At 32.2% G+C, this 20,182-nt stretch overlaps 4 protein-coding genes across 5 annotated transcripts; 3 read left to right on the forward strand and 1 right to left on the reverse strand.

The window, feature by feature from the left end:
- Positions 1-2,019: 2,019 nt before the first annotated feature.
- Positions 2,020-6,881, forward strand: LOC142549575 (ammonium transporter 3 member 1-like). Its single transcript, XM_075658583.1, has 3 exons — positions 2,020-2,869; positions 4,519-4,804; positions 6,182-6,881. The coding sequence occupies exons 1-3, from the start codon at positions 2,210-2,212 to the stop codon at positions 6,703-6,705; spliced, it is 1,470 nt and encodes a 489-aa protein (XP_075514698.1). The 5' UTR covers positions 2,020-2,209; the 3' UTR covers positions 6,706-6,881.
- A 515-nt stretch (positions 6,882-7,396) lies between these two features.
- Positions 7,397-10,073, forward strand: LOC142548235 (uncharacterized). The gene is made up of 7 exons (XM_075656546.1): positions 7,397-7,518; positions 7,616-7,745; positions 7,826-7,878; positions 8,149-8,193; positions 8,451-8,569; positions 9,715-9,823; positions 9,917-10,073. The coding sequence occupies exons 1-7, from the start codon at positions 7,462-7,464 to the stop codon at positions 9,986-9,988; spliced, it is 585 nt and encodes a 194-aa protein (XP_075512661.1). The 5' UTR covers positions 7,397-7,461; the 3' UTR covers positions 9,989-10,073.
- Positions 10,074-11,190: 1,117 nt separating this feature from the next.
- LOC142549576 (beta-1,3-galactosyltransferase 7-like) lies at positions 11,191-14,555 on the forward strand. Of its 2 annotated transcripts, XM_075658585.1 has the most exons (11): positions 11,193-11,594; positions 12,336-12,432; positions 12,535-12,596; positions 12,822-13,033; positions 13,104-13,167; positions 13,254-13,326; positions 13,408-13,528; positions 13,620-13,707; positions 13,794-13,919; positions 14,030-14,139; positions 14,255-14,555. In XM_075658585.1, exons 1-11 carry the CDS (start codon positions 11,467-11,469, stop codon positions 14,401-14,403), a joined length of 1,230 nt encoding a protein of 409 aa, XP_075514700.1. In that variant the 5' UTR covers positions 11,193-11,466; the 3' UTR covers positions 14,404-14,555. The 2 variants fall into 2 exon arrangements, with proteins under 2 accessions (XP_075514701.1, XP_075514700.1); XM_075658586.1 differs by lacking the exons at positions 12,336-12,432; positions 12,535-12,596 and having other exon boundaries at positions 11,191-11,594.
- A 1,610-nt stretch (positions 14,556-16,165) lies between these two features.
- Positions 16,166-18,459, reverse strand: LOC142549577 (pentatricopeptide repeat-containing protein At2g36730). Its single transcript, XM_075658587.1, has 2 exons — positions 16,920-18,459; positions 16,166-16,426 (listed from the first exon to the last, which is right to left on the reverse strand). The coding sequence occupies exons 1-2, from the start codon at positions 18,366-18,368 to the stop codon at positions 16,397-16,399; spliced, it is 1,479 nt and encodes a 492-aa protein (XP_075514702.1). The 5' UTR covers positions 18,369-18,459; the 3' UTR covers positions 16,166-16,396.
- Positions 18,460-20,182: the final 1,723 nt, after the last annotated feature.

Genomic DNA, 20,182 nt, shown 5'->3' on the forward strand with positions numbered 1-20,182 from the left:
TTTTCGAAAAATTATTATTTCATTAATTTATCGAAATTATTAATTTAATAAATCTTCCAAATCGGAACTGAGCAAAAAAATATTATTTTAGAAAACTATTAATTTATTGAGTATTATTTATGTGGAAGAGTCTACATAACTAATTTTGTTGTCATTTAAATAATAAACATATAATTTATTATTTTTTAAATTCCTTGAATTTAACCCGGTCATTGAGAGTCTTCGTTATTTTTTATTTTGTGGGTCAAATCTTTGTACATTTATATATTTTAAATGAGTAATGATAAAAGTATAACCAAAAATTATACAAAACTTTGTGTACTCAGAAAATTTCAATACAAAAAATTTATTTATCAAATCTGATGTTAGATTGAATATAAAATCGCACGTTATAATATCAAAATCTCACAATATAATAGTAAAATATTATATTAAAATTATTGTAAATATAATTGTATAATATATTGTTTTTATTTAGCAATATTAATTTTAAATATGATATTATATTTTTATTGTATGTATATACATGTTCAGCTCAAAGGATTTCGGATTCATGGGAGAATCTCAAACCCTATATCACGGAAAATTACACTGATCAATTAAGATTCTCTCTATCAAAGCATGTGATTGCCAAGATACAGTTGTCACACACCGTTGAATAGTTATATTATATTATATATATATACTTATATATGTATATAGCTTTGTAAGTCACGAGTATTCAATTTTAATTAAAATTAATAAAATGACTTCAAAGAATGAAATCATTTGTAAAAATATTTTTATTAGACAAATTTAGAAATTATATTTCCGTCATTTGTATTTGGCTCTTGGTGATTTTGATCCGCTGTGTTATCAATTTTAGCCATATATCTTTCATTTTTTGAAAATTTTGTCATTTATTTTACAATTTTAAAACTTTTTTTTAGAAATTAAGCTCCAAATTGGAGAGGGGAAAAGCAAAGATAACTTGTTAAAATAAAATTTAATAATATAGAACACCAAAAATTGCAAACCGACGCATTTTAATAACCAAACTTGTAAGTTTCCCCACAAAATTTTTATGGTATAATTGGCCCTTAATTCTTATTATTTAGTAAATAAATATTGTATCTAATTGAAATTATTACACGTAATCAGGATTTCAATATAAAGGTGAGAGGAAACTTAAAATTATATTTTTAGAGTAAGTCTCTAGTGAGACGGTCTCATAAATATTTATCTGTGACACGAGTTAGTCCTACCGAGATTCACAAAAAATAATACTCTTAGCATAAAAAATAATGTTTTTTCATGAATTATCCAAATAAGATATATGTCTCACAAAATACCGACATGTGAGACTATCTCACAAAATTTTTTCCCATATTTTTATTGTTTTTAACAATAAAAAAATATGGTATATATATATACACACACACACACACACACACATATATATATATATATATATATTCATTTTTAAAAGTTCTTGTCCGAGAAATACTCCACCTTTGTTTTCAAATTTAAGTTAATTGTATTTTTTTTAAAAAAAACAATTATATAGATCTTTTGTTTTCATATAAATATAAATAGAAATTAATTGAAAATTAAAATATTTTAGAGTTGAAGGATGGATCCATTATTTATAAGTATATGATTCCATGTACCGCTTAATTTCGAATCTTTCAAAATATTCATTCGTGTGAACAGCGTAGCAAGCAAATATATTCCCTGTAATGTTAGATTTCTCAATTTACATGGATCGTATATATATAATTTTATGCGTAAAATAAAAGATCTAATAATTATATTTATATATATGTATATATATATTTATATATATGGGGTTAATTAGATCCTGCATATGTGAGCACTGCCTCAATTCATTTCAACGGGATCTTGCCACACATACAATTTCAAAAAAAAAAGTGGATCCTATATATGTATGGGCAAATTTTGGCCATTCATCCTATGATGAGACAATGCCCACGTGAATAAGATGAAACAAAGGGATTCACTTTTATAAAATAGCCATATAATCATTCTTTCCTTAATCTATTTTCCTTCTATAAAATCAACGTATTTCAAGATTCCTAGCAGTTGAATATTCTCTCCGAATTGCATTCTCCCTTCCCAGAAAAGATCTCCATTCATGCTGTTCATTAACTCTGATATATAAACCCTTCAGTATATATAAAGATATACTGGCCTATTAAGATCTGTAATCATGGCGGCAAATGCTAGCGTTGTACCGTCGGCGTACCAGGCCTACACATCTGCGGCGGTGCCCGACTGGCTTAACAAAGGAGACAACGCATGGCAGATGACCTCGGCCACCCTTGTCGGCCTGCAGAGCATCCCCGGTCTGGTGATTCTATACGGCAGCATAGTGAAGAAGAAATGGGCCGTCAACTCCGCGTTCATGGCGCTCTACGCCTTCGCCGCCGTCGTCTTATGCTGGGTGTTGTGGGCGTACAAAATGTCCTTCGGGGAGAAGCTCCTCCCATTCTGGGGGAAGGCCGGCCCTGCCCTCGGCCAGAAGTTCCTTATCAACCAGGCGGCGCTTCCCGCCACCGTCCATTACCACAAAGACGACACAGTGGAGACGGCCATGGCCACGCCCTACTACCCAATGGCTTCGATGGTGTGGTTCCAGTGCGTGTTCGCGGCTATCACGGTGATCCTGCTGGCGGGGTCTTTGCTGGGGAGGATGAACATAAAGGCGTGGATGATGTTCGTGCCGCTGTGGCTGACGTTCTCGTACACGGTGGGGGCTTTCAGCTTGTGGGGCGGCGGCTTTCTTTTCCATTGGGGGGTGATTGACTACTCCGGCGGGTATGTGATCCATCTCTCGTCGGGGATCGCCGGAATCACCGCTGCATACTGGGTTAGCGCTATATTGTTATCTTTACTTTTTTCTTCCATTTTGTGCACTCATGCGACGACCAAAGACTTTAATAAAATTCCAAGAGCCATAATTAAATCATTTTAAATTTAATTCACTAGTCAAATAATTTCTTAACTTACCACCCTTTTAATTTTTGGGAAATAATTTTTGTCCACTAAATTGTTTTATTTCCAGTTTTGATCTAACAAAAATTTTCAAAATTTGCTTCTTGAAATTTTTTACTTTTTTATTATTTTAGTCTAATTGTTTACGTACAAATCAACAATTTCTGATTCCAAATCGAAAATTTCATGCTACCATAAGAGATTATATTTGAGGTTCACAGAAAAATCAACCAACTTCATATGTATTTTGATAAATGTTCACTCTTGGATATACATATTTTAAAAAATAAAATTAAATTAGTATATGAAATCAAAATTCTAAATATGAGTGGATCAAAACAAGAATAAGAAATTTTAATTGACAAAAAAAAGTATTTTCCCCATTTTTTGTATTATAACATTCAAATATCTATTGCAAAAAAAATTAAATAAATTTGAACTTTAAAAGTTTATATAAAATTTTTGAAAAAAAAATGTTTTTAATTTATTTTAATACTTTTAAGGACGGGAATGTGAAAATTAAATGCCTGTGATAGGGTAATAGGAAATGGAAGACTCATTCAAGGAAATAGGCATCCCCATGAATGCGTGTGGGCCCGTAGAGTTTGGAAGAGTCTTGAAAAATAACAAATATTGATCATTTAATTAATGGTGCAAAGACTCATGCATGCTTGCCATTCACTTTCCGAGCCATCCACATCCTTTGTTTACTTTTTTTAATAAGTAATATTAAATTTACAATATCAATCAAATTTTAAAAAATTATAATTTTTATTTATCATTTATAATAAAAATATTTTAAATAATAATATAATTTGAAATGGATATTTTTCAAGAAATTGATATCGATGTTATTGTTTTAATGATACGTACTTACCTAGAATTTCAAAGAATTCGTGTGAATTCTCTAGCTCGATAAAAACAATTATAATAAAATATATTAATTTTGACATAAAAATTAATATTTTTTTATTAATGATATAAGTAAAAGATACTAGACTCGTAACATCCTCTCGCAATAAATTTGCATGTGAAAAAATGTTTTATATGGCATATCCGCATGTTTCAGGGTCGTCCGAGACAATTCTACAATTTTAATTAGTTTAATGTTGTTATCTTTTGCCAAAGTCTACATATGACTGGAAGTTGACATACTTTATTATTTAATTAATCATATTAAAAATGGTGAATACTTTATATTATAGCCACTTAGAAATTAATTAAAAACTAGTTAATAAGCACACATTATACGTGCGTATAAATTTTTTTATCATTATCGATAGATTAAAATGTAATTTAATAATTTATATAGTGATTAAATTGATATTTGAATTGTTGAAATAACTAAGATAAAAAATAAAAGTGTATGTTGAAATTTTATTAAAAAAAAATAAAAAAACAAAAATGTAATATTAATATCATACAAGGGTAAAATTGAAAAAAAAAAATTGATGTCCTCCTACGTAGTTATTATAATGTGCTCAACCTTAATAGAATATAATATATATATTTTATTGAATTTAGGTTGGTCCGAGGACGAAGGCGGACCGGGAGAGATTCCCGCCGAACAACGTGCTGCTGATGCTTGCGGGAGCGGGGTTGCTGTGGATGGGCTGGGCGGGGTTCAACGGCGGCGACCCTTACAGCGCCAACATCGACTCTTCCATGGCGGTGCTCAACACCAACATCTGCGCCGCCACCAGCCTTCTCGTGTGGACTTGGCTCGACGTTATCTTCTTCGACAAACCTTCTGTTATTGGCGCCGTCCAAGGGATGATCACTGGCCTGGTTTGCATCACTCCCGGCGCAGGTAATTTTATCATATTCTCTTTGTCAAATCTGATGAAATTCAGTCCACGCACCAATCATCATCATTTAATTATGGCTATACAACTAGTTTTAGATTCTATTACTGCCCCAGAGTGCTTCGGGTTATTTTGTTTTTTAACCTCGGTCAACTATTTAATTAAGAAAATGACCTCCTCATGTGTATTTCAAATACACACGAGGAGATCATTTTCTTAAATAAATAGTCGACGGAAGTTATTTTGCAAATTTTCCCAAATACTTCTCATGATTTAATAAATAATAGTTTGTGAAAAATCAAATTTAATTTGTACGTCGAACAAAATTTTCAAAGCTTTGAAAACCAAAATTCGAAATGAAAAAGTTAGCAGACAAAAAATGTTATTTTCAAGTAGTTTACATACGACTAGCTCGGTTTCGTTCTCTTTGCTATGTGACATGACAGTGACGTGATGTTAATATGACATGGACTTGTACACAATTATATTAACATTCTAGATAAAAAAATTTATTAAAATTTTAAGATATTACAAATTATTAAATTTTTAATTACATAATTTGATAATATTGATAACCAAAATCATAAATCTATTAAATATATATAATCAAAGATATATTTTTCTTTTTAAAATTATATTCACAATTAAATAATAATAATAATAATAATAATAATAATAATCTATTTATATTACAACAAAACAAACTACATCACATATCCCACGAAGTAGCCTGATGGACTCCACAAATTGTTCCGAACTTCCAAACCGAATGCAGCATGTGAAATTAAGTCGATATTTTTACGAATAAATGGTAATGTATGAGACATCTCTTACATTCCGTGAGAAAATCTTTAGAATTCCCCTTGCAAATAAATCTTGTATATTTATTTGCAAATAAAAGTTGTATTATTAACAATAAAGTGATACTTATATAATAATAATTACATAAATAACCCGGCGTGCTTATATTATGTTAATTTTAAATCCATCTATTTTGATTTATGAATGTGCATTGATAATTATGTTGAATTCGAAACGTTTAATTTAAAACCTCTTCGTTTAAATCAAGTTTTTATATCCAATCTGAACTTAAAATAACATTAAGAGTTGGTCTCTTGTGAGACGGTCTCACGAATCATTATCTATGAGACAGGTCAACATTACCGATATTCACGATAAAAAGTAATACTTTTAGAATAAAAAATAATATTTTTTCATTGATAATCCAAATAAGATATCCGTCTCCCAAAGTACGAACATTAATTGGTAAAAAAAACATGAAAGTAAAAAATATATTTCCATCATATGTCAATTGTTATTGTGGATATTATAACTCATTATGATTAATTGGCCTTATTGCCGATTAAAATACGGTTCACCAGGTCTGGTTCAAGGATGGGCAGCAATAATTATGGGAATCCTCTCCGGAAGCGTGCCGTGGTTTACCATGATGATCATCCACAAGAAGTGGTGGCTCCTCCAGGCAATCGACGACACCCTCGGGGTCTTTCACACGCACGCGGTGGCCGGATATCTCGGCGGCATACTCACTGGTATGTTCGCCGAGCCGGTCCTCTGCTCGCTCTTCCTGCCCGTCACGAACTCAAGAGGCGGTGTCTACGGCGGTGTAGGCGGAGTGCAGCTCCTCAAACAGATCGTGGGCGGCGGCTTCATCATCGGATGGAACATCGTTGTCACTTCCATTATTTGTGTTGTGATCGGTTTCGTGACGCCACTGCGCATGCCGGAGGAGCAGTTGCTGATCGGAGACGACGCGGTGCATGGGGAGGAGGCGTATGCATTGTGGGGAGACGGGGAGAAGTATGATTCTACTCGGCATGGTGGCACGTCGGATGATCAGACGCTGCGGCAGAAGTCGTCCATTGGTTCTACGCAGGTGGTTTGAGGCGGAAGATGCATGGTTCTGCAAAGCTAAATTGTGTGTGAATTTTAGGAAGTGAGATTTGAATTTTTTATTTAGTAACTCAACTCGTAATTGATTATACTGTTTACATGAGATTTGTTTGAATGTAAAAATGTTTGAAAGGATTTTTTTGAAACAACTTTTTCAAGTTTTTGTGATTTTATTATTTAAAAATATATTTTTGTTTTATTTTGAAATATTCTTTATAAAATTTTAAGTATACAAAGGGCACTTTTTTAAAAAATAATATTTTTAAAAAAATATTATTTTTTAATGAGTGACTCAAATAGGAGATACATCTCATAAAATTGACTTAAAAGACCTTCGGATTTTGTGTTTTTTTTAATACATTAATTTAATCAAACAAATACCCTTCAAACTACTCCTACATTCTGACTTGACTAAATTTAACAGACGAATTATATAAAAATTGACGTTCGGAATTCGATTTATTCCGATCCACGAAATAAATACCCGACTTTTATTTATTTATTTAACTAATCTAATCTAAATCTAAATGGCAAAAAAGGTCGATGATGTACCCTAAATTGAGAGACCTGGAATATCGGAATGTTGAGATGAATACGGAATGTTTTAGGATTACTTTTCTTTGAACAAAAGTTTGCCTTAACGCTAACACACCATTCATATACAATCTTACTATATAATAACATTACTATTATTTCCCTACCCTTTGCTCGACATTTAGTTCTCACAGACTAATACCTCGAAACGACAATGGACGAGGAAAGAAGGAAACGAGCGAGACGCGCGACCTTAGACGAACTCGAAGAGGTCTTTTATTAAGTATTTTACGATTCAAGATTTTCTTATCTAATCAAAATTGCATCACATTATATTTAGTGATTGGTTTTCTTGATTTCTGATCTAGGAAAGAACAAACGAGACGATATCAATGGTAGAAAGTGAAACCGACGAGGACGAGACGAGTTCTTCCGACCTATCAACTGATGAAGATTTTATGCTTAGTGAAGATGAATTTTTATATAGTGAGATCCAATGTAAGTAATACAATTAATGGTATAGTTTTTTTTAAAAAAAAATGGAAATAGTTATTTAATCTGGTTTGTGATTATTGCAGCTGAAGAAATAGGGTTTCTGGATGAGGATCAGTATGACTTCGACTATAATGAGGTTTAATTCTATTTTTCTCTCAACTTAGGCTCATTATTTGATTAAACTTACTAATTATTTTGAATTTGATCAAGTTCTTTTCAATCCATTAATGACGATTTACTGCGTTTCATTCGAAAAATCGAGACTCAATCGCGTATTTTAGTAAATGTTTGCGTCCTCTAAAAAATTATATTATGAATTTTTCATTCACAAATTTCTGTAATAATTTTTTTTAGAGATTGGAAACATACTGACTTATAATAAATATATGTGATGTAACATGTGTAGGAAATGGAGGAAGATGATATTGATCCAGATGAATTATCATATGAGGTAAATAAAATCAAAACCTGAAGCTAATTTTAATCAACATATATTTCTAATTTTAATTGATTGTCGAGAAGCAATAATTGTATCTGGCTAAAAAGCGATTGAAACGTATTTTTTTTTTTTTTGCTTTTTGCTATTATACGTTTTGAAATAATTAGGTTGTACTAATACTAATAATTATAGTTTTGGTTTAAACAACAATCGTTCGATCCTATATTAATATGCATGATATGATAAATGAACATGCAATTTTTATGCAGGAATTGATTGCTCTTGGGGAAATGGTTGGAGCAGAGAGCAAAGGAATATCAGAAGCTGAAATCAGTAAACATTTGAATCCATTAACATGTCAATCTACTACCAATTTGCTAATTGACAGGTATTCATTCTAATTTATGTCATTTTTCCGAATTCTATTATTTTTCTACATAATAAATAAAAAGAAAAATTATAATTTTCGCCTCGTATGTATATTTATCTCTTCTCTGTGCTATCAAATTTCAGTTTTTATCAACTATTTTTTTTTTGTTTTTAAATGTTAGTATTTTCTGACATGGCGTCGACTTATAATCGAGTGCAGTGTTATATCAATATTCTTGATGAAAATGACTAATATTGAAAAAAAATAAAAGATACATAATAAAGAAAGAAATTTGAGTACATGTGAGACCAAAATTGGAAGGAAAAAAATCATAAAGGACAAAAATTTTCCTACTAAAACCAGTTTTGTATGCATTTGATTATTTTAATATTTAGAATACATATTCATTTATAAATATTAAATTTAAAAAAATTATTAATATAAATATATTGAAAAAAATAAATTCGTTAATATGTGAGAATAGATTTGAATATTAGTTGTGAAAAAGTATTGAAGAAGATTGTCTGATTTAATAGATAAATGTAAACATACAATCATTTTACTCACATGTTTTTGTTATAATTTTTATTGAACAGATGGAAAGGTATTTTCATATGCATAATTAAAACTAGTGCACCGACGCACGCGTTGCGTACTTTTATAATATTTTTATAATTCATTTGGTTTATATTTAAATGAGGATCACAATATAATTATAAGAAATAGTGAGGAACTACACTGTAATTTTGATATATAAATTAAAAAAAAATAAAAGAATAAAAAATGACTTCAATAAGAATTGAACCTATAACTTAATTTCCAAGAAAAAATGACTATATCCACTGAACTACATTTAATTTACATTAAAGTTTTAATATTTTATTAATATATATAGTTATTAAAACAGACCATGACACTAAAGTTAATTATTTTAAATGTCTTAAACTTAATAAAATAGTATAAATTACCAAAATTTATTAACACGTGTGATTTTTCTTCATAATATAATATAAATAGTATATATACGACATAACACGACCAAAATTAATTTTGATTATTAATTCGGGTCGAACTTGAAATTTTTTATCGAGACGAGATATGTATATAATGTCACTTTGTTTATAAGTTTGATGAATTTAGTAAAGTAATTTGTGAAAAAATAGGTGTGTGATATGCCAAGTTGAGTATGAAGAAGGGGAAAAAATAGTCACTCTACAATGTGATCATCCATACCATTCCGATTGTATAACCCAGTGGCTTCAGATTAACAAGGTAAATTTAATTTTATTATCTTTTTTTATTTAATAGCATTATGGTTTCTAAATTCAAATTATTATTATGATTAATAATATATTTTATTTGCAGATTTGCCCCGTATGTGGGAAAGAGGTTTCAACTGCTGAAATGGCCAATACTAGTAATTTGAATAAAAAATAGGGGTAATTATTTTGTGCAGCTTCGTTCAAATTTATTTGTATAATTGTAGAAATTTTATCGCAAATTATATGGTCTAAATTATTATTTATTATATTTTGTTTTACGCAAGTAATTCGCATAAATTTTTCAATATTCTCATAAATGGGTTAAATTTTTGGTCTAGTCATTTTGCCATTTTTTTTGGTTCAGTCGACTAACTTTTCAATTTTTTATCTCGACACATTATCTTTTCATATTTAAGTAGTTTGGTTCATTTTCTTTCGGAGTGATCAATTTTTGCAGAAAGCTGATTAGACGGTGCATGAAGCTGATGCATCTTAACAAGTCAGGATTTCTTGATTTATTTCTTTACATTTTCACTAAGATATCACTCAGTATCCAAGTCTAGTATGTTTTTCCATCAAAAATTAACAACTCATGAAGAAATTTGACCAAAATAACAACAATTACGATATAATTCAAAACTTTTAAATAATATAAGAGTTCAAACACAACATGTCAACCACTTTTCTCATGTGAACAACTATGGCTCCATGACCTCAACATAAATAATGGCAAATTTGTCAAACACATGACCAACACCCCCCAAATTATATGCATGTACCACTATAATTAATGTATCTAAACTCTAGATTTTTTTAATATTATATTTCTCCTATTAAATCTCCATCTCATAATGTATAAATTATTAATACTATATTGTTTTGAAATCTTAATGTTTTAAATTGCTTTTTATTTCACTAAACATCTCACTTTAATAGTAATATTATAGCACATAATTCACTCCAAAAATAAAATCAATATACATCAAGTTATGATATTTAAAAGTATTATTATATTGTATATAATTAATTTAGACATACAAACTCTTTAAAAATAAAAAATAAAAATAGAGAAGGTGCACGTGTATATCACAAACTAAATTATTTCAAAATGCTTAAATTCTCTTTTCATTAACATCTCACAATTATGCTTTTAATAATTTAATAAATTATCTAGAAATTACATATATGGCACTAAAACTTATGAAATTTTTTTGATTCAAAGATTTAATTTCTCAAAAAATTTAATTATTAATTAAGAACAAAAAATTGAGAATTTGTTTTGTGAAATTACCAGTTGACCCCTGGGTGCCGTTGGAATCTCGTCTGCAAATAAATTCAACGAGTTTGGCCATTTCAACCCTCCATTCAAAGAACTTGACCTGAGTCTTGTCCGGTTCGGCAACTCAAAGTCGTGCATGGAAATAACTCTCCATTATTAACAACCTAATGGAAGAATCAAACCAATTTAATTTCCTAATTCTTTCAATTCTAGCATAAAATCCGCATACCCGTCAAACTTTATGCTGCAAAGACAAAAATCAGTTCAATAATTGACATCAAACTTAGTAAATCCTGCCCGTATTTGCATATATATATGTTTGATTTGAAGATGATCGATGGGTTCATTTGAGCTGCTTGAAGGGTTTATTTGTGATGACGAGTTTTGAAGAATCAAGAATCAGGATGAGGAACAGGAACGGCCGGGGGAAAGTGTCTTTTAAATGGATTTTGATCCTCTGCATCATCATCAGCTTTGGCCTTGGAGTTCTTTTTAGCAACAGGTTTTGAATCTGTCTGAAATCATGAATCTTGGTTTGAATTGAAATTCGACTATGTTATTGATTTTGTGTTCTTTGGGCTCAAATTTAATGTTATTTGCGGGGTTCATATATTAGCATTCATGTAATAGAATTGAAATATTCATGAGATCAATATTCAAGTTAGGCAAGTTGACTGGGTCAGTTTGAATTTTTCTGTCACTGCCCTCGTTCGAATCCCCGAGTTATTCGGGTTAAAGAGTTGGTGAAGCCTAGAAGGGTTGGGCAGGCTCATGTATCCAAATTTCATGTGTACTTATTTTTAAAAGATCGAATCTTTACCCTTAGTAGACCATTACATATTCGAACATCAAGTATACTGGTTTGTCTGGAACTTGAAATTATGGTCATTGATATAGTATTATTCAGCTTTAGCAGGTGATAGAATAAGGTTTGATCTTGATCCTATTCCATTCCAATTCTATTCCAAAAATGTAAAGTTCGACACAATTGGGATTCTTTCATGTTTCGGCATTAACATATTGTTCCATGAAGCTAATGTCCAAAATATGGAAGAAAGAAACATTTTGCTAGTATTCGTCGGTCAGCCATATGGGCGGTACATAATCTCCAAATGATTTTTTGGAAAAAAAAAGATCTTTTTTATTAATTATTTGAGAAGTGTTGAATATATAACTTTTTTTGTTGTTGTAAATTTGCTGATTTTCTTGCTCTGACCCTGTGCTTGGGATCATTTGACTGTAGAATCCTGGTTCCTACTGAACCAAACGATCAGATTATTCATGCGAGAAGGGATTCAGTCGATTTTGAATTAACATCTGAGGACAGTGCAACTAATAAGGTTTATTTCATGGCACCACTCTTACTCAAATAAAATTCATGCACAAAAAGATTGATTGCTACTCTGCGTATCTGTAATTTTTTTGGTGGTTTGGAATGGTAGAAACTGCCTCTGGAAAAGGAGGATGTGGTGGGAGAGTTAAACAAAGCCAATGGAGCAATTGAGTGAGTGATTTGCATTTCATTTCCTAACGAAAGTTAAGCATGTTTTGTGTACTTAATGGAGAACATCAATGAAAAACGTCCCGCTATTAAACAAACAAATCTTATAAATCTTAGAAGGTTGGTTTTATTGAGAAATAAATCTGATGTAAAAGGTTATATAAATTTCTGAAGCTACTTTTAATTCATGGCATTTCGATGTTATGGTGATGTGAAGTTTCTTGACAGATCTTTGGACAATTCTATAGCTAAACTGCGTTTGAAGTTGCCGTCGACTAAGAACTCTCACACGACTGAAAACTTTGAGAATTTTACAGCCGTTGATATCTTTCCTGACAGTACTTTAACTAGGAAGAAAGCCTTCATGGTCGTAGGTATAAACACGGCATTTAGCAGCAGAAAGAGGCGCGATTCTGTTAGAGAAACATGGATGCCTAGAGGTGTGATTTCCTATACTGTTCTTCGTTAATGATGTATTTTTGCTAAAAATTAACGAAGTTGTCTGATTAGGCAGGAGTCTACTTAAACTTGAGCAAGAAAAGGGTATAGTTGTCCGTTTCATGATCGGACACAGGTTGATATTTTCATCAAATACTTGGACATTATGTCGTTTTCTATGCATGTCTCTATGTTGTTAAATAATATTTGTGTTTTGTTCAGCTCAACATCCAACAGCATTCTAGACCGTGCAATTGCCTCAGAGGATGCACAACATAAGGACTTCCTCAGACTTGTATGAGCAAGTAGAATAAGGACATCATTCGCCCGCCCTGCTGTTTCTCATTTCATTACTGATGAATTTTCTGTCTTGAAGGAACATGTCGAAGGATATCATGAATTATCAGCAAAAACAAAGGCATTCTTTTCCACTGCTGTGAAAAGATGGGATGCTGAGTTCTATGTCAAAGTGGATGATGATGTTCATGTAAATTTAGGTGCATACGCCTTTTTCATCTAAAGGCAACAAAAGTACGTAACTTTGTTTCTTTTCAGGTTGATCAGAGTATGTTGTTTCTCATATTGCAGGAACGCTAGCTGCAACTCTGGTACGTCACCGTGCCAAGCCCCGAGTATACATAGGATGTATGAAATCAGGGCCAGTTCTTTATCAGAAGTAAATGCTGCTGCTAATTTTTGTCTTGACCAGGTTACCTGGATTCATACTTTTTTCCACTGCTCACCTGTGATTCTCTTTTGTAGAAATGTGAAGTACCATGAACCAGAGTATTGGAAGTTTGGAGAGGAGGGAAATAGGTATTTTCGACATGCAACTGGGCAGATTTACGCCATTTCTAAGGAACTTGCACAATATATCTCCATGAATCAGTAAGAAACAATAAAAGCTCCAATCTAAAGATGGTTAATCCATAAACTGCTTCAAAGGCTATCAACAACATTTTGAGTAACCATTATTTACGCTTCGGATGTAATTTCAGACCCATTCTTCATAAATACGCCAACGAGGATGTATCACTTGGCGCTTGGTTTATTGGTCTTGAAGTCGATCACATTGACGACCACAACTTCTGTTGCGGAACACCACCTGGTATAGAAATTCTCTACGCTCCTTGATTCTGCTTTTGTTTCCGTATTTAAATACTGATGCTACATATATTGAGCGAAATCAATTTTTGATAACTTTATTTTTATTCTCTGCGCAGAATGCGAATGGAGAGCACAAGCAGGTAATATGTGTGTAGCATCATTTGATTGGAGCTGCAGTGGAATTTGCAAGTCCGTGGAAAGAATAAAGGATGTTCACGCCAAGTGTGGCGAAGATACTGCCACTCTTTGGAATGCCCTCGTCTAGTTTTAGCAGCTACACGATGAAAAAGGGACTATGGTCGACAATCTCGTTCTTTCTGTTTCCTGGAAGCCATTTGTCATACTAGTGACATGGAAATTAAGATGGACGCTTGAAGATGGTGGATAACATGTCTTCTGTATATCTAAACGATTTTTGAACAGGAAAGGCTAAAATTAAAGTTAGATGAGCTTTCGAACCAGATGCTCGTGTTCGACCGAAAGGGAGTAGGATTACAGAGTGGAGTTAAGTTAAACACCTCATCAACATGATGATTACTTCATGTTTTCACTCTATATATTCCAATTTAGTGTATAGTTTCACACCATTATTACTCGGATGATCTGTCTCAAAGATGCAAAAATTCCCCAAATCGTTATAAGCTACATGTTATTGCTGACCATGGATCATTGAACCATAAGAGACAATAAAGCAATAAAAAGAAAAGCTAAGAGAAATTTGGAAATTGTTCATTCTCATCAAATGTTGGTGAGGGATCGAGTCTCGGCTCCCCCTTTATGGAGAATTTTTCCTGCCAACCTCTCCTCTAGGTACCTGCTGCCGGTGCATAACTCTGATTTACCTCCCTTCACGCCGGGGCTTGGGGCAGCTCTGTGTGGGGCCCTCGGGGGTGGGGTTCACCCTATTTTTTTACATTAACCTTTGATGCAGAATGAAGCCTAAAAGGTAAATATGCTACCAGGAAAAATAAACTCTAAATTCACAGCTTATTTCTTTCAGCTCGATATATCTCTCTACTTATTTGCGGCTTCATTCACGTGAACTTTGATTGAGCGTGAGCATATTCTTTGGTTTCTAGTGTATTGTTCCCTCTCCGATTATTATGCAAATTCGAGATAAATTCACATACGTTCTAACGTAAAAGACAAAAAGTACATACTTGATATGCATCAAAAGAAAGAAGACAGCAGCTATGGCTGTGAAATTAGATTTGAATAGGAGAAAAATTGGTGTCGTGAAATTTAAATTAAATTAGTGCACCATGTGTCGGTTCTTGTATAATTTCTTTTATAATTAATTCGATTTATATTCAAATAAGTACTGTGATGCCAAACCTTTTATCTTTGTTATACACAAACTTAATGATATAGTGAGAGATATATGAGGCCACTTACGTTATCTTCAGTATAAATAAATTAATGGAAGCCCCCACAGGTTCAATCAATCACCTAAAAATATTAAATTCCAACCTAAATTTAAGCCATTAATACCATTTTGAATTCGAAACTTTCAAACTGGGAGGATATAATTAAATTGGGAATTTTGGTGTAAAAAAATTGATTATAATGTTTAATTAAGAGAAACTATACACTAAATTATTGGCAATTTGCCATCTCAAGATACATGTATCAGTATTTTGATATAGAACTACTACAAATCTCGAAGTCTATAAACCGATGTTGGAGACCAAGCTTTTGGCACCAAAGGACGAATGGTTGTCTCGATTTTCATGCATCTTGAACTGTACTTGGTAGCCACAGGTTTCCAGATAATTGCTGTGGATAATCTGCATAACTCATTAGCCGAATTGGAACTCAATTTTTATGGCATCCGCATTGGCAGAAGACGAAGTTTGGTCATAATTATTGTGGCACTAATTATGATGCCTACTGTTTGGATAAACAATATGAGAACTATTTTAGCGTTAGCTCTAAAGTGGCTATCTACATTGCCCTTGTTAGTCCTTAAAATAAGCACTGAAGCTAAAGGCCAATTATTGACGGATTCGAAGATCTGATACTCTCATTGTGGGAAGAAATCTTATGGTCTTTTTGTAAGGACAATCTTGGTGATCAGCAGTGCCGTTGTGGCCTTAACATTACCATTTTTGGGTATCTAATGTCACTCTTTGGAGCGTTTTTGAGTGTCACACCTTCGATATTACTTCCATGCTTTTGCTACTTGAAGATTTCGGGTGCTTATAAAAGACTTGGGATTGAAGTGGCGATTATCGGATTCATAGTGTTGATGGGACTTGCTATCCTTGTTCGGTACCCACACGTCTTTGCTACAAATAATCCAAAATCTATAAATGAATAGGTTTTGGATAATCCACGCTTTGCATTCTGAACAGAAAATTATTAGCCCCAAGTGTTTTTTCTGTCCAAAGTTTTCAACATGGAACTTCAAATGCCATACGTTAGATGAGTAGAAACATAGCGAATAGTTGCAGCACTTGCTTTGTTATAGTACAGTGAAACAAAAACTGAAAGTTGAAAATTATAAACATTTTCTGTTAAATATTTAAGGAACCCAGTGCTATTTTCTTGATGAATGTCATTTATATACTCTTTTCCAACAGTAAATCGCATGCCATATAGAGTTCATGTCTCCATTGAAAAGAGTACTCCAAGGACTCGTCAAAATTCATTGATGAATGAGTATTCGCACAAATTTATCATTTTTACATGCAGATTTAATCTAGTCAATAACAAAAAAAATTCCTCACAAGCAATACAAGAGTAATCTCCAGAAACGAATCTATAGTTAGATCCACCTACCTCCAGACAACTCTCTCCGGCCATCTTCTTTAAACCTCTGTCTCTCATTGTAGCTCTCAAATGCTCCGCTTCCTTCCACATCCCCACTTCGGCATAATTATTTGCCATCATTACTAAATTTCCACTCCTCTTGGGTTCCAGTTCAATTAGTATCTTTCTAACCTTCTTACCCACCCCACAATAGTCGTTTATGTCATGAATATTGCACGCACAGAGCAAAGTTCTCCACACGATAGTATCAGCCTCAATGGGCATACACATTATAAACATGTATGCTTCTTTAAGATGGCCGGCACGGCCTAAGATATCAACCACTGCACCAAAATGTGCCATATTTGGCTTGATCCCATGCATGTTCTCCATTTCGTGAAAATAACATTTTCCATCTTCTACAAGTCCAGCATGACTACAAGCACAAAGAACCCCAAGAAAGGTCACATGATTAGGCTTGATCAAACAATTACCCATCTCGGTGAAAAGTTCGAGGGCACGTTTTGCATAGCCATGTTGTGCAAACCCGAGAATCATTGAACTCCAAGTCCACACGTTTCGATATACCATCCTATCAAACACTAATCTTGCATAATTAACTTCTCCAGACTTCCCATACATGTCAACAAGAGCGGTACCTAACTGACAATTTATCAAAATACATTTTGAGATTATTTGGGAATGGATCCATTTTCCTAGACTCAAGTTACCAAGCTCTGCAATGGCTGAGAGCACCACTACCATGGTAGTCTGGTCTGGCTCAGTCCCACAGTCCGTCATCTTAATGAAAACCTCAATCGAATCATAAAACCACGAACTCTCTATGCAGGCCAAGATCATCGAGTTCCAGGAGACAACAGTTCTATACAACATTTCATCAAACACTTTGTATGAATCTACAACCTTCTTACAGGACCCATAAAAATGAATGAGAGTATTCTGTACATACACATTGAAAATGTAACCATGCTTTGTCACATCTCCATGAATCTGTCTCCCCTCGTTTAATCCCGAGAACGAAGAACTCCCCTTGAACAGAAAAGGGAAAGTATGCTCATTGGGTCTAATCCCCAAACGACGCATATCAACAAAAACCCATATGGCCTCTCTTTCTGAACCACGATTCGAAGTGGCGTAAGCCCTTATCACATTGTTCCATGAAGAGGGTTCCAAGATTCCCGATGAATATAAAGTGAACTGGGCATGATTGATTAAGTTAACTTCATGATTTGTCCTCAATGCATTCGAAGTACAAAATTGGATTATTCTTTCTGTTATATCAGAATTATGTTGGAGCCCAGAGATCAAGATCTGCGCTCGAATCTTGAAGAATTCCTTCAGAGAAGAGCAAGAGTTTAAGAGAGCAATGAATCTTTGCAATATTAAAGAATCGGAACTGTAGATTAACGGCTTCGGCGGGTGAACTATATTGGCCGTTGAGATCGTTAATCGAACCATGCCAAGCCCAAAAACCAAAAGGTCTCCACTCCAATAAATCTCATATAATGTAAGTTCTTTGTCATCCTTGATTTATTTGAATCTTTTGGCTCATTTTATTTTTGTTCATGTAAGTCCTCAAAGTTCGTTCTTAGTTTAATAAACTCTTTTATTTTTTTCACTTTGTCTTTTTCATTGGTATGTTGAAGAACTGATATAACATCGGATGATCAAATCCAATTGAACTCATAATTTATTATGGAGTTATATGGATTTAGACGAAAGACACAAAATTCAACTTGAATTCTTATTATTGGCCTAGCTTGATAAACACGAGTTTCCAATTAAATTGTAGAAAGCGATCCCAGGGTTTTAGATTTCAATTACTTGCATTAGTTGTCTTCCAGGCTCTCCATGATCATTTCTAGGGGTGGGTACGGTACGGTATACCGTACCGAAAATATCGGTATGGAATTTTTCCATACCGATACCGATACCGATACCGAAAATTCGGTATACCGCACATTCGGTATACCGAATTTTTGGTATGAAAAAATTTCATACCGGTATCGTACCGACACCGAAAATTTTGTCAGTATACCGAAAAAATGTCGGTATATTTCGGTATACCGACATTTTTTCGAACTTAAATTTTAAAAAAAATAATAATAAAAAATTATTTTCGGTATTTCGGTATATACCGAAATACCGAAAAAAAAATATTTCATACCGATACCGAAAATTTCGGTACGGTATCATACCGTACCGAAATTTTCGGTTCATAACATACCGAAATTTTCGGTATCCCGATTTTTTCGATAAGTTCGGTATTTTTTTCGGTACGATTTTTCGGTATTTCGGTATTTTTTCCCACCCCTAATCATTTCATAACTTACATTGTGCTGATCGAAATGACGGGATAATTAAAGTTATATCTAACATCTATATATCTATTATATTATATTATATATATAAATATATCACTTCAATTGTGAATTTACTTTGACACTCTTATTAATTATGACTTTATTATATATAAATATGTCACCTCAATAAATATGTCACTTCAATTGTAAATTTACTTTGACACCTTTATTGATTATGACTTCTTATCTATCTATCTATCTATCAACTCTATACTAATATAAATATATGGATTTGAATTGTGAATTTATATAAATGTCATTATCTTCATTCAATAATAATCACTAATACATGTTTATTTTTTCTTTGTTTTTCATCTATTCATTTAATAATAATCATTAATACATTTTTATTTTTTGTTTGTTTTTCATCTATTAATTAATGGAATTTAAAATATACATGTTTATTTTTTGTTTGCTTTTCATCTATTAATTTATAAAATTTAAAACCTACTATTTGTTTTTCATTTATTAATATATAGAATTTAAAACCTACTAAAAATTGGAGTTTGTTAAAATATACATGTTTTTTGTTTGTTTGCTATCAGCGATTAATGTATTATAAAATAAATTGAAGAAAATATAATTTAGTCATATTTTTTTATAATGAAATTTACACTCTATTTTTTTAAAAAAAAATATATATCTTAAATAAAATTTAAATTAAATAAAAGAATAATGAAATTTGCATTTTTGTTTGATTTCTATTTTTTATTAATTAATGAATTTTAAAATATATCGAATAAAAATGAAGTTTATACTATTATTCAAAATTTTATAGTTCTCCAATTTTTAGTAGGTTTTATGTGAAACAGATTCATTGTTATATAGTCCTGAGAGGGGCTGACCTAGTCTATATAAATATACAGATTGAATTGTGATTTTACTCTATTGTCCTCATTAATTAATTAA

Source organism: Primulina tabacum, chromosome 6, assembly GCF_025594145.1.
Source record: "Primulina tabacum isolate GXHZ01 chromosome 6, ASM2559414v2, whole genome shotgun sequence".
In the NCBI taxonomy this organism is placed as follows: Eukaryota; Viridiplantae; Streptophyta; class Magnoliopsida; order Lamiales; family Gesneriaceae; genus Primulina; species Primulina tabacum.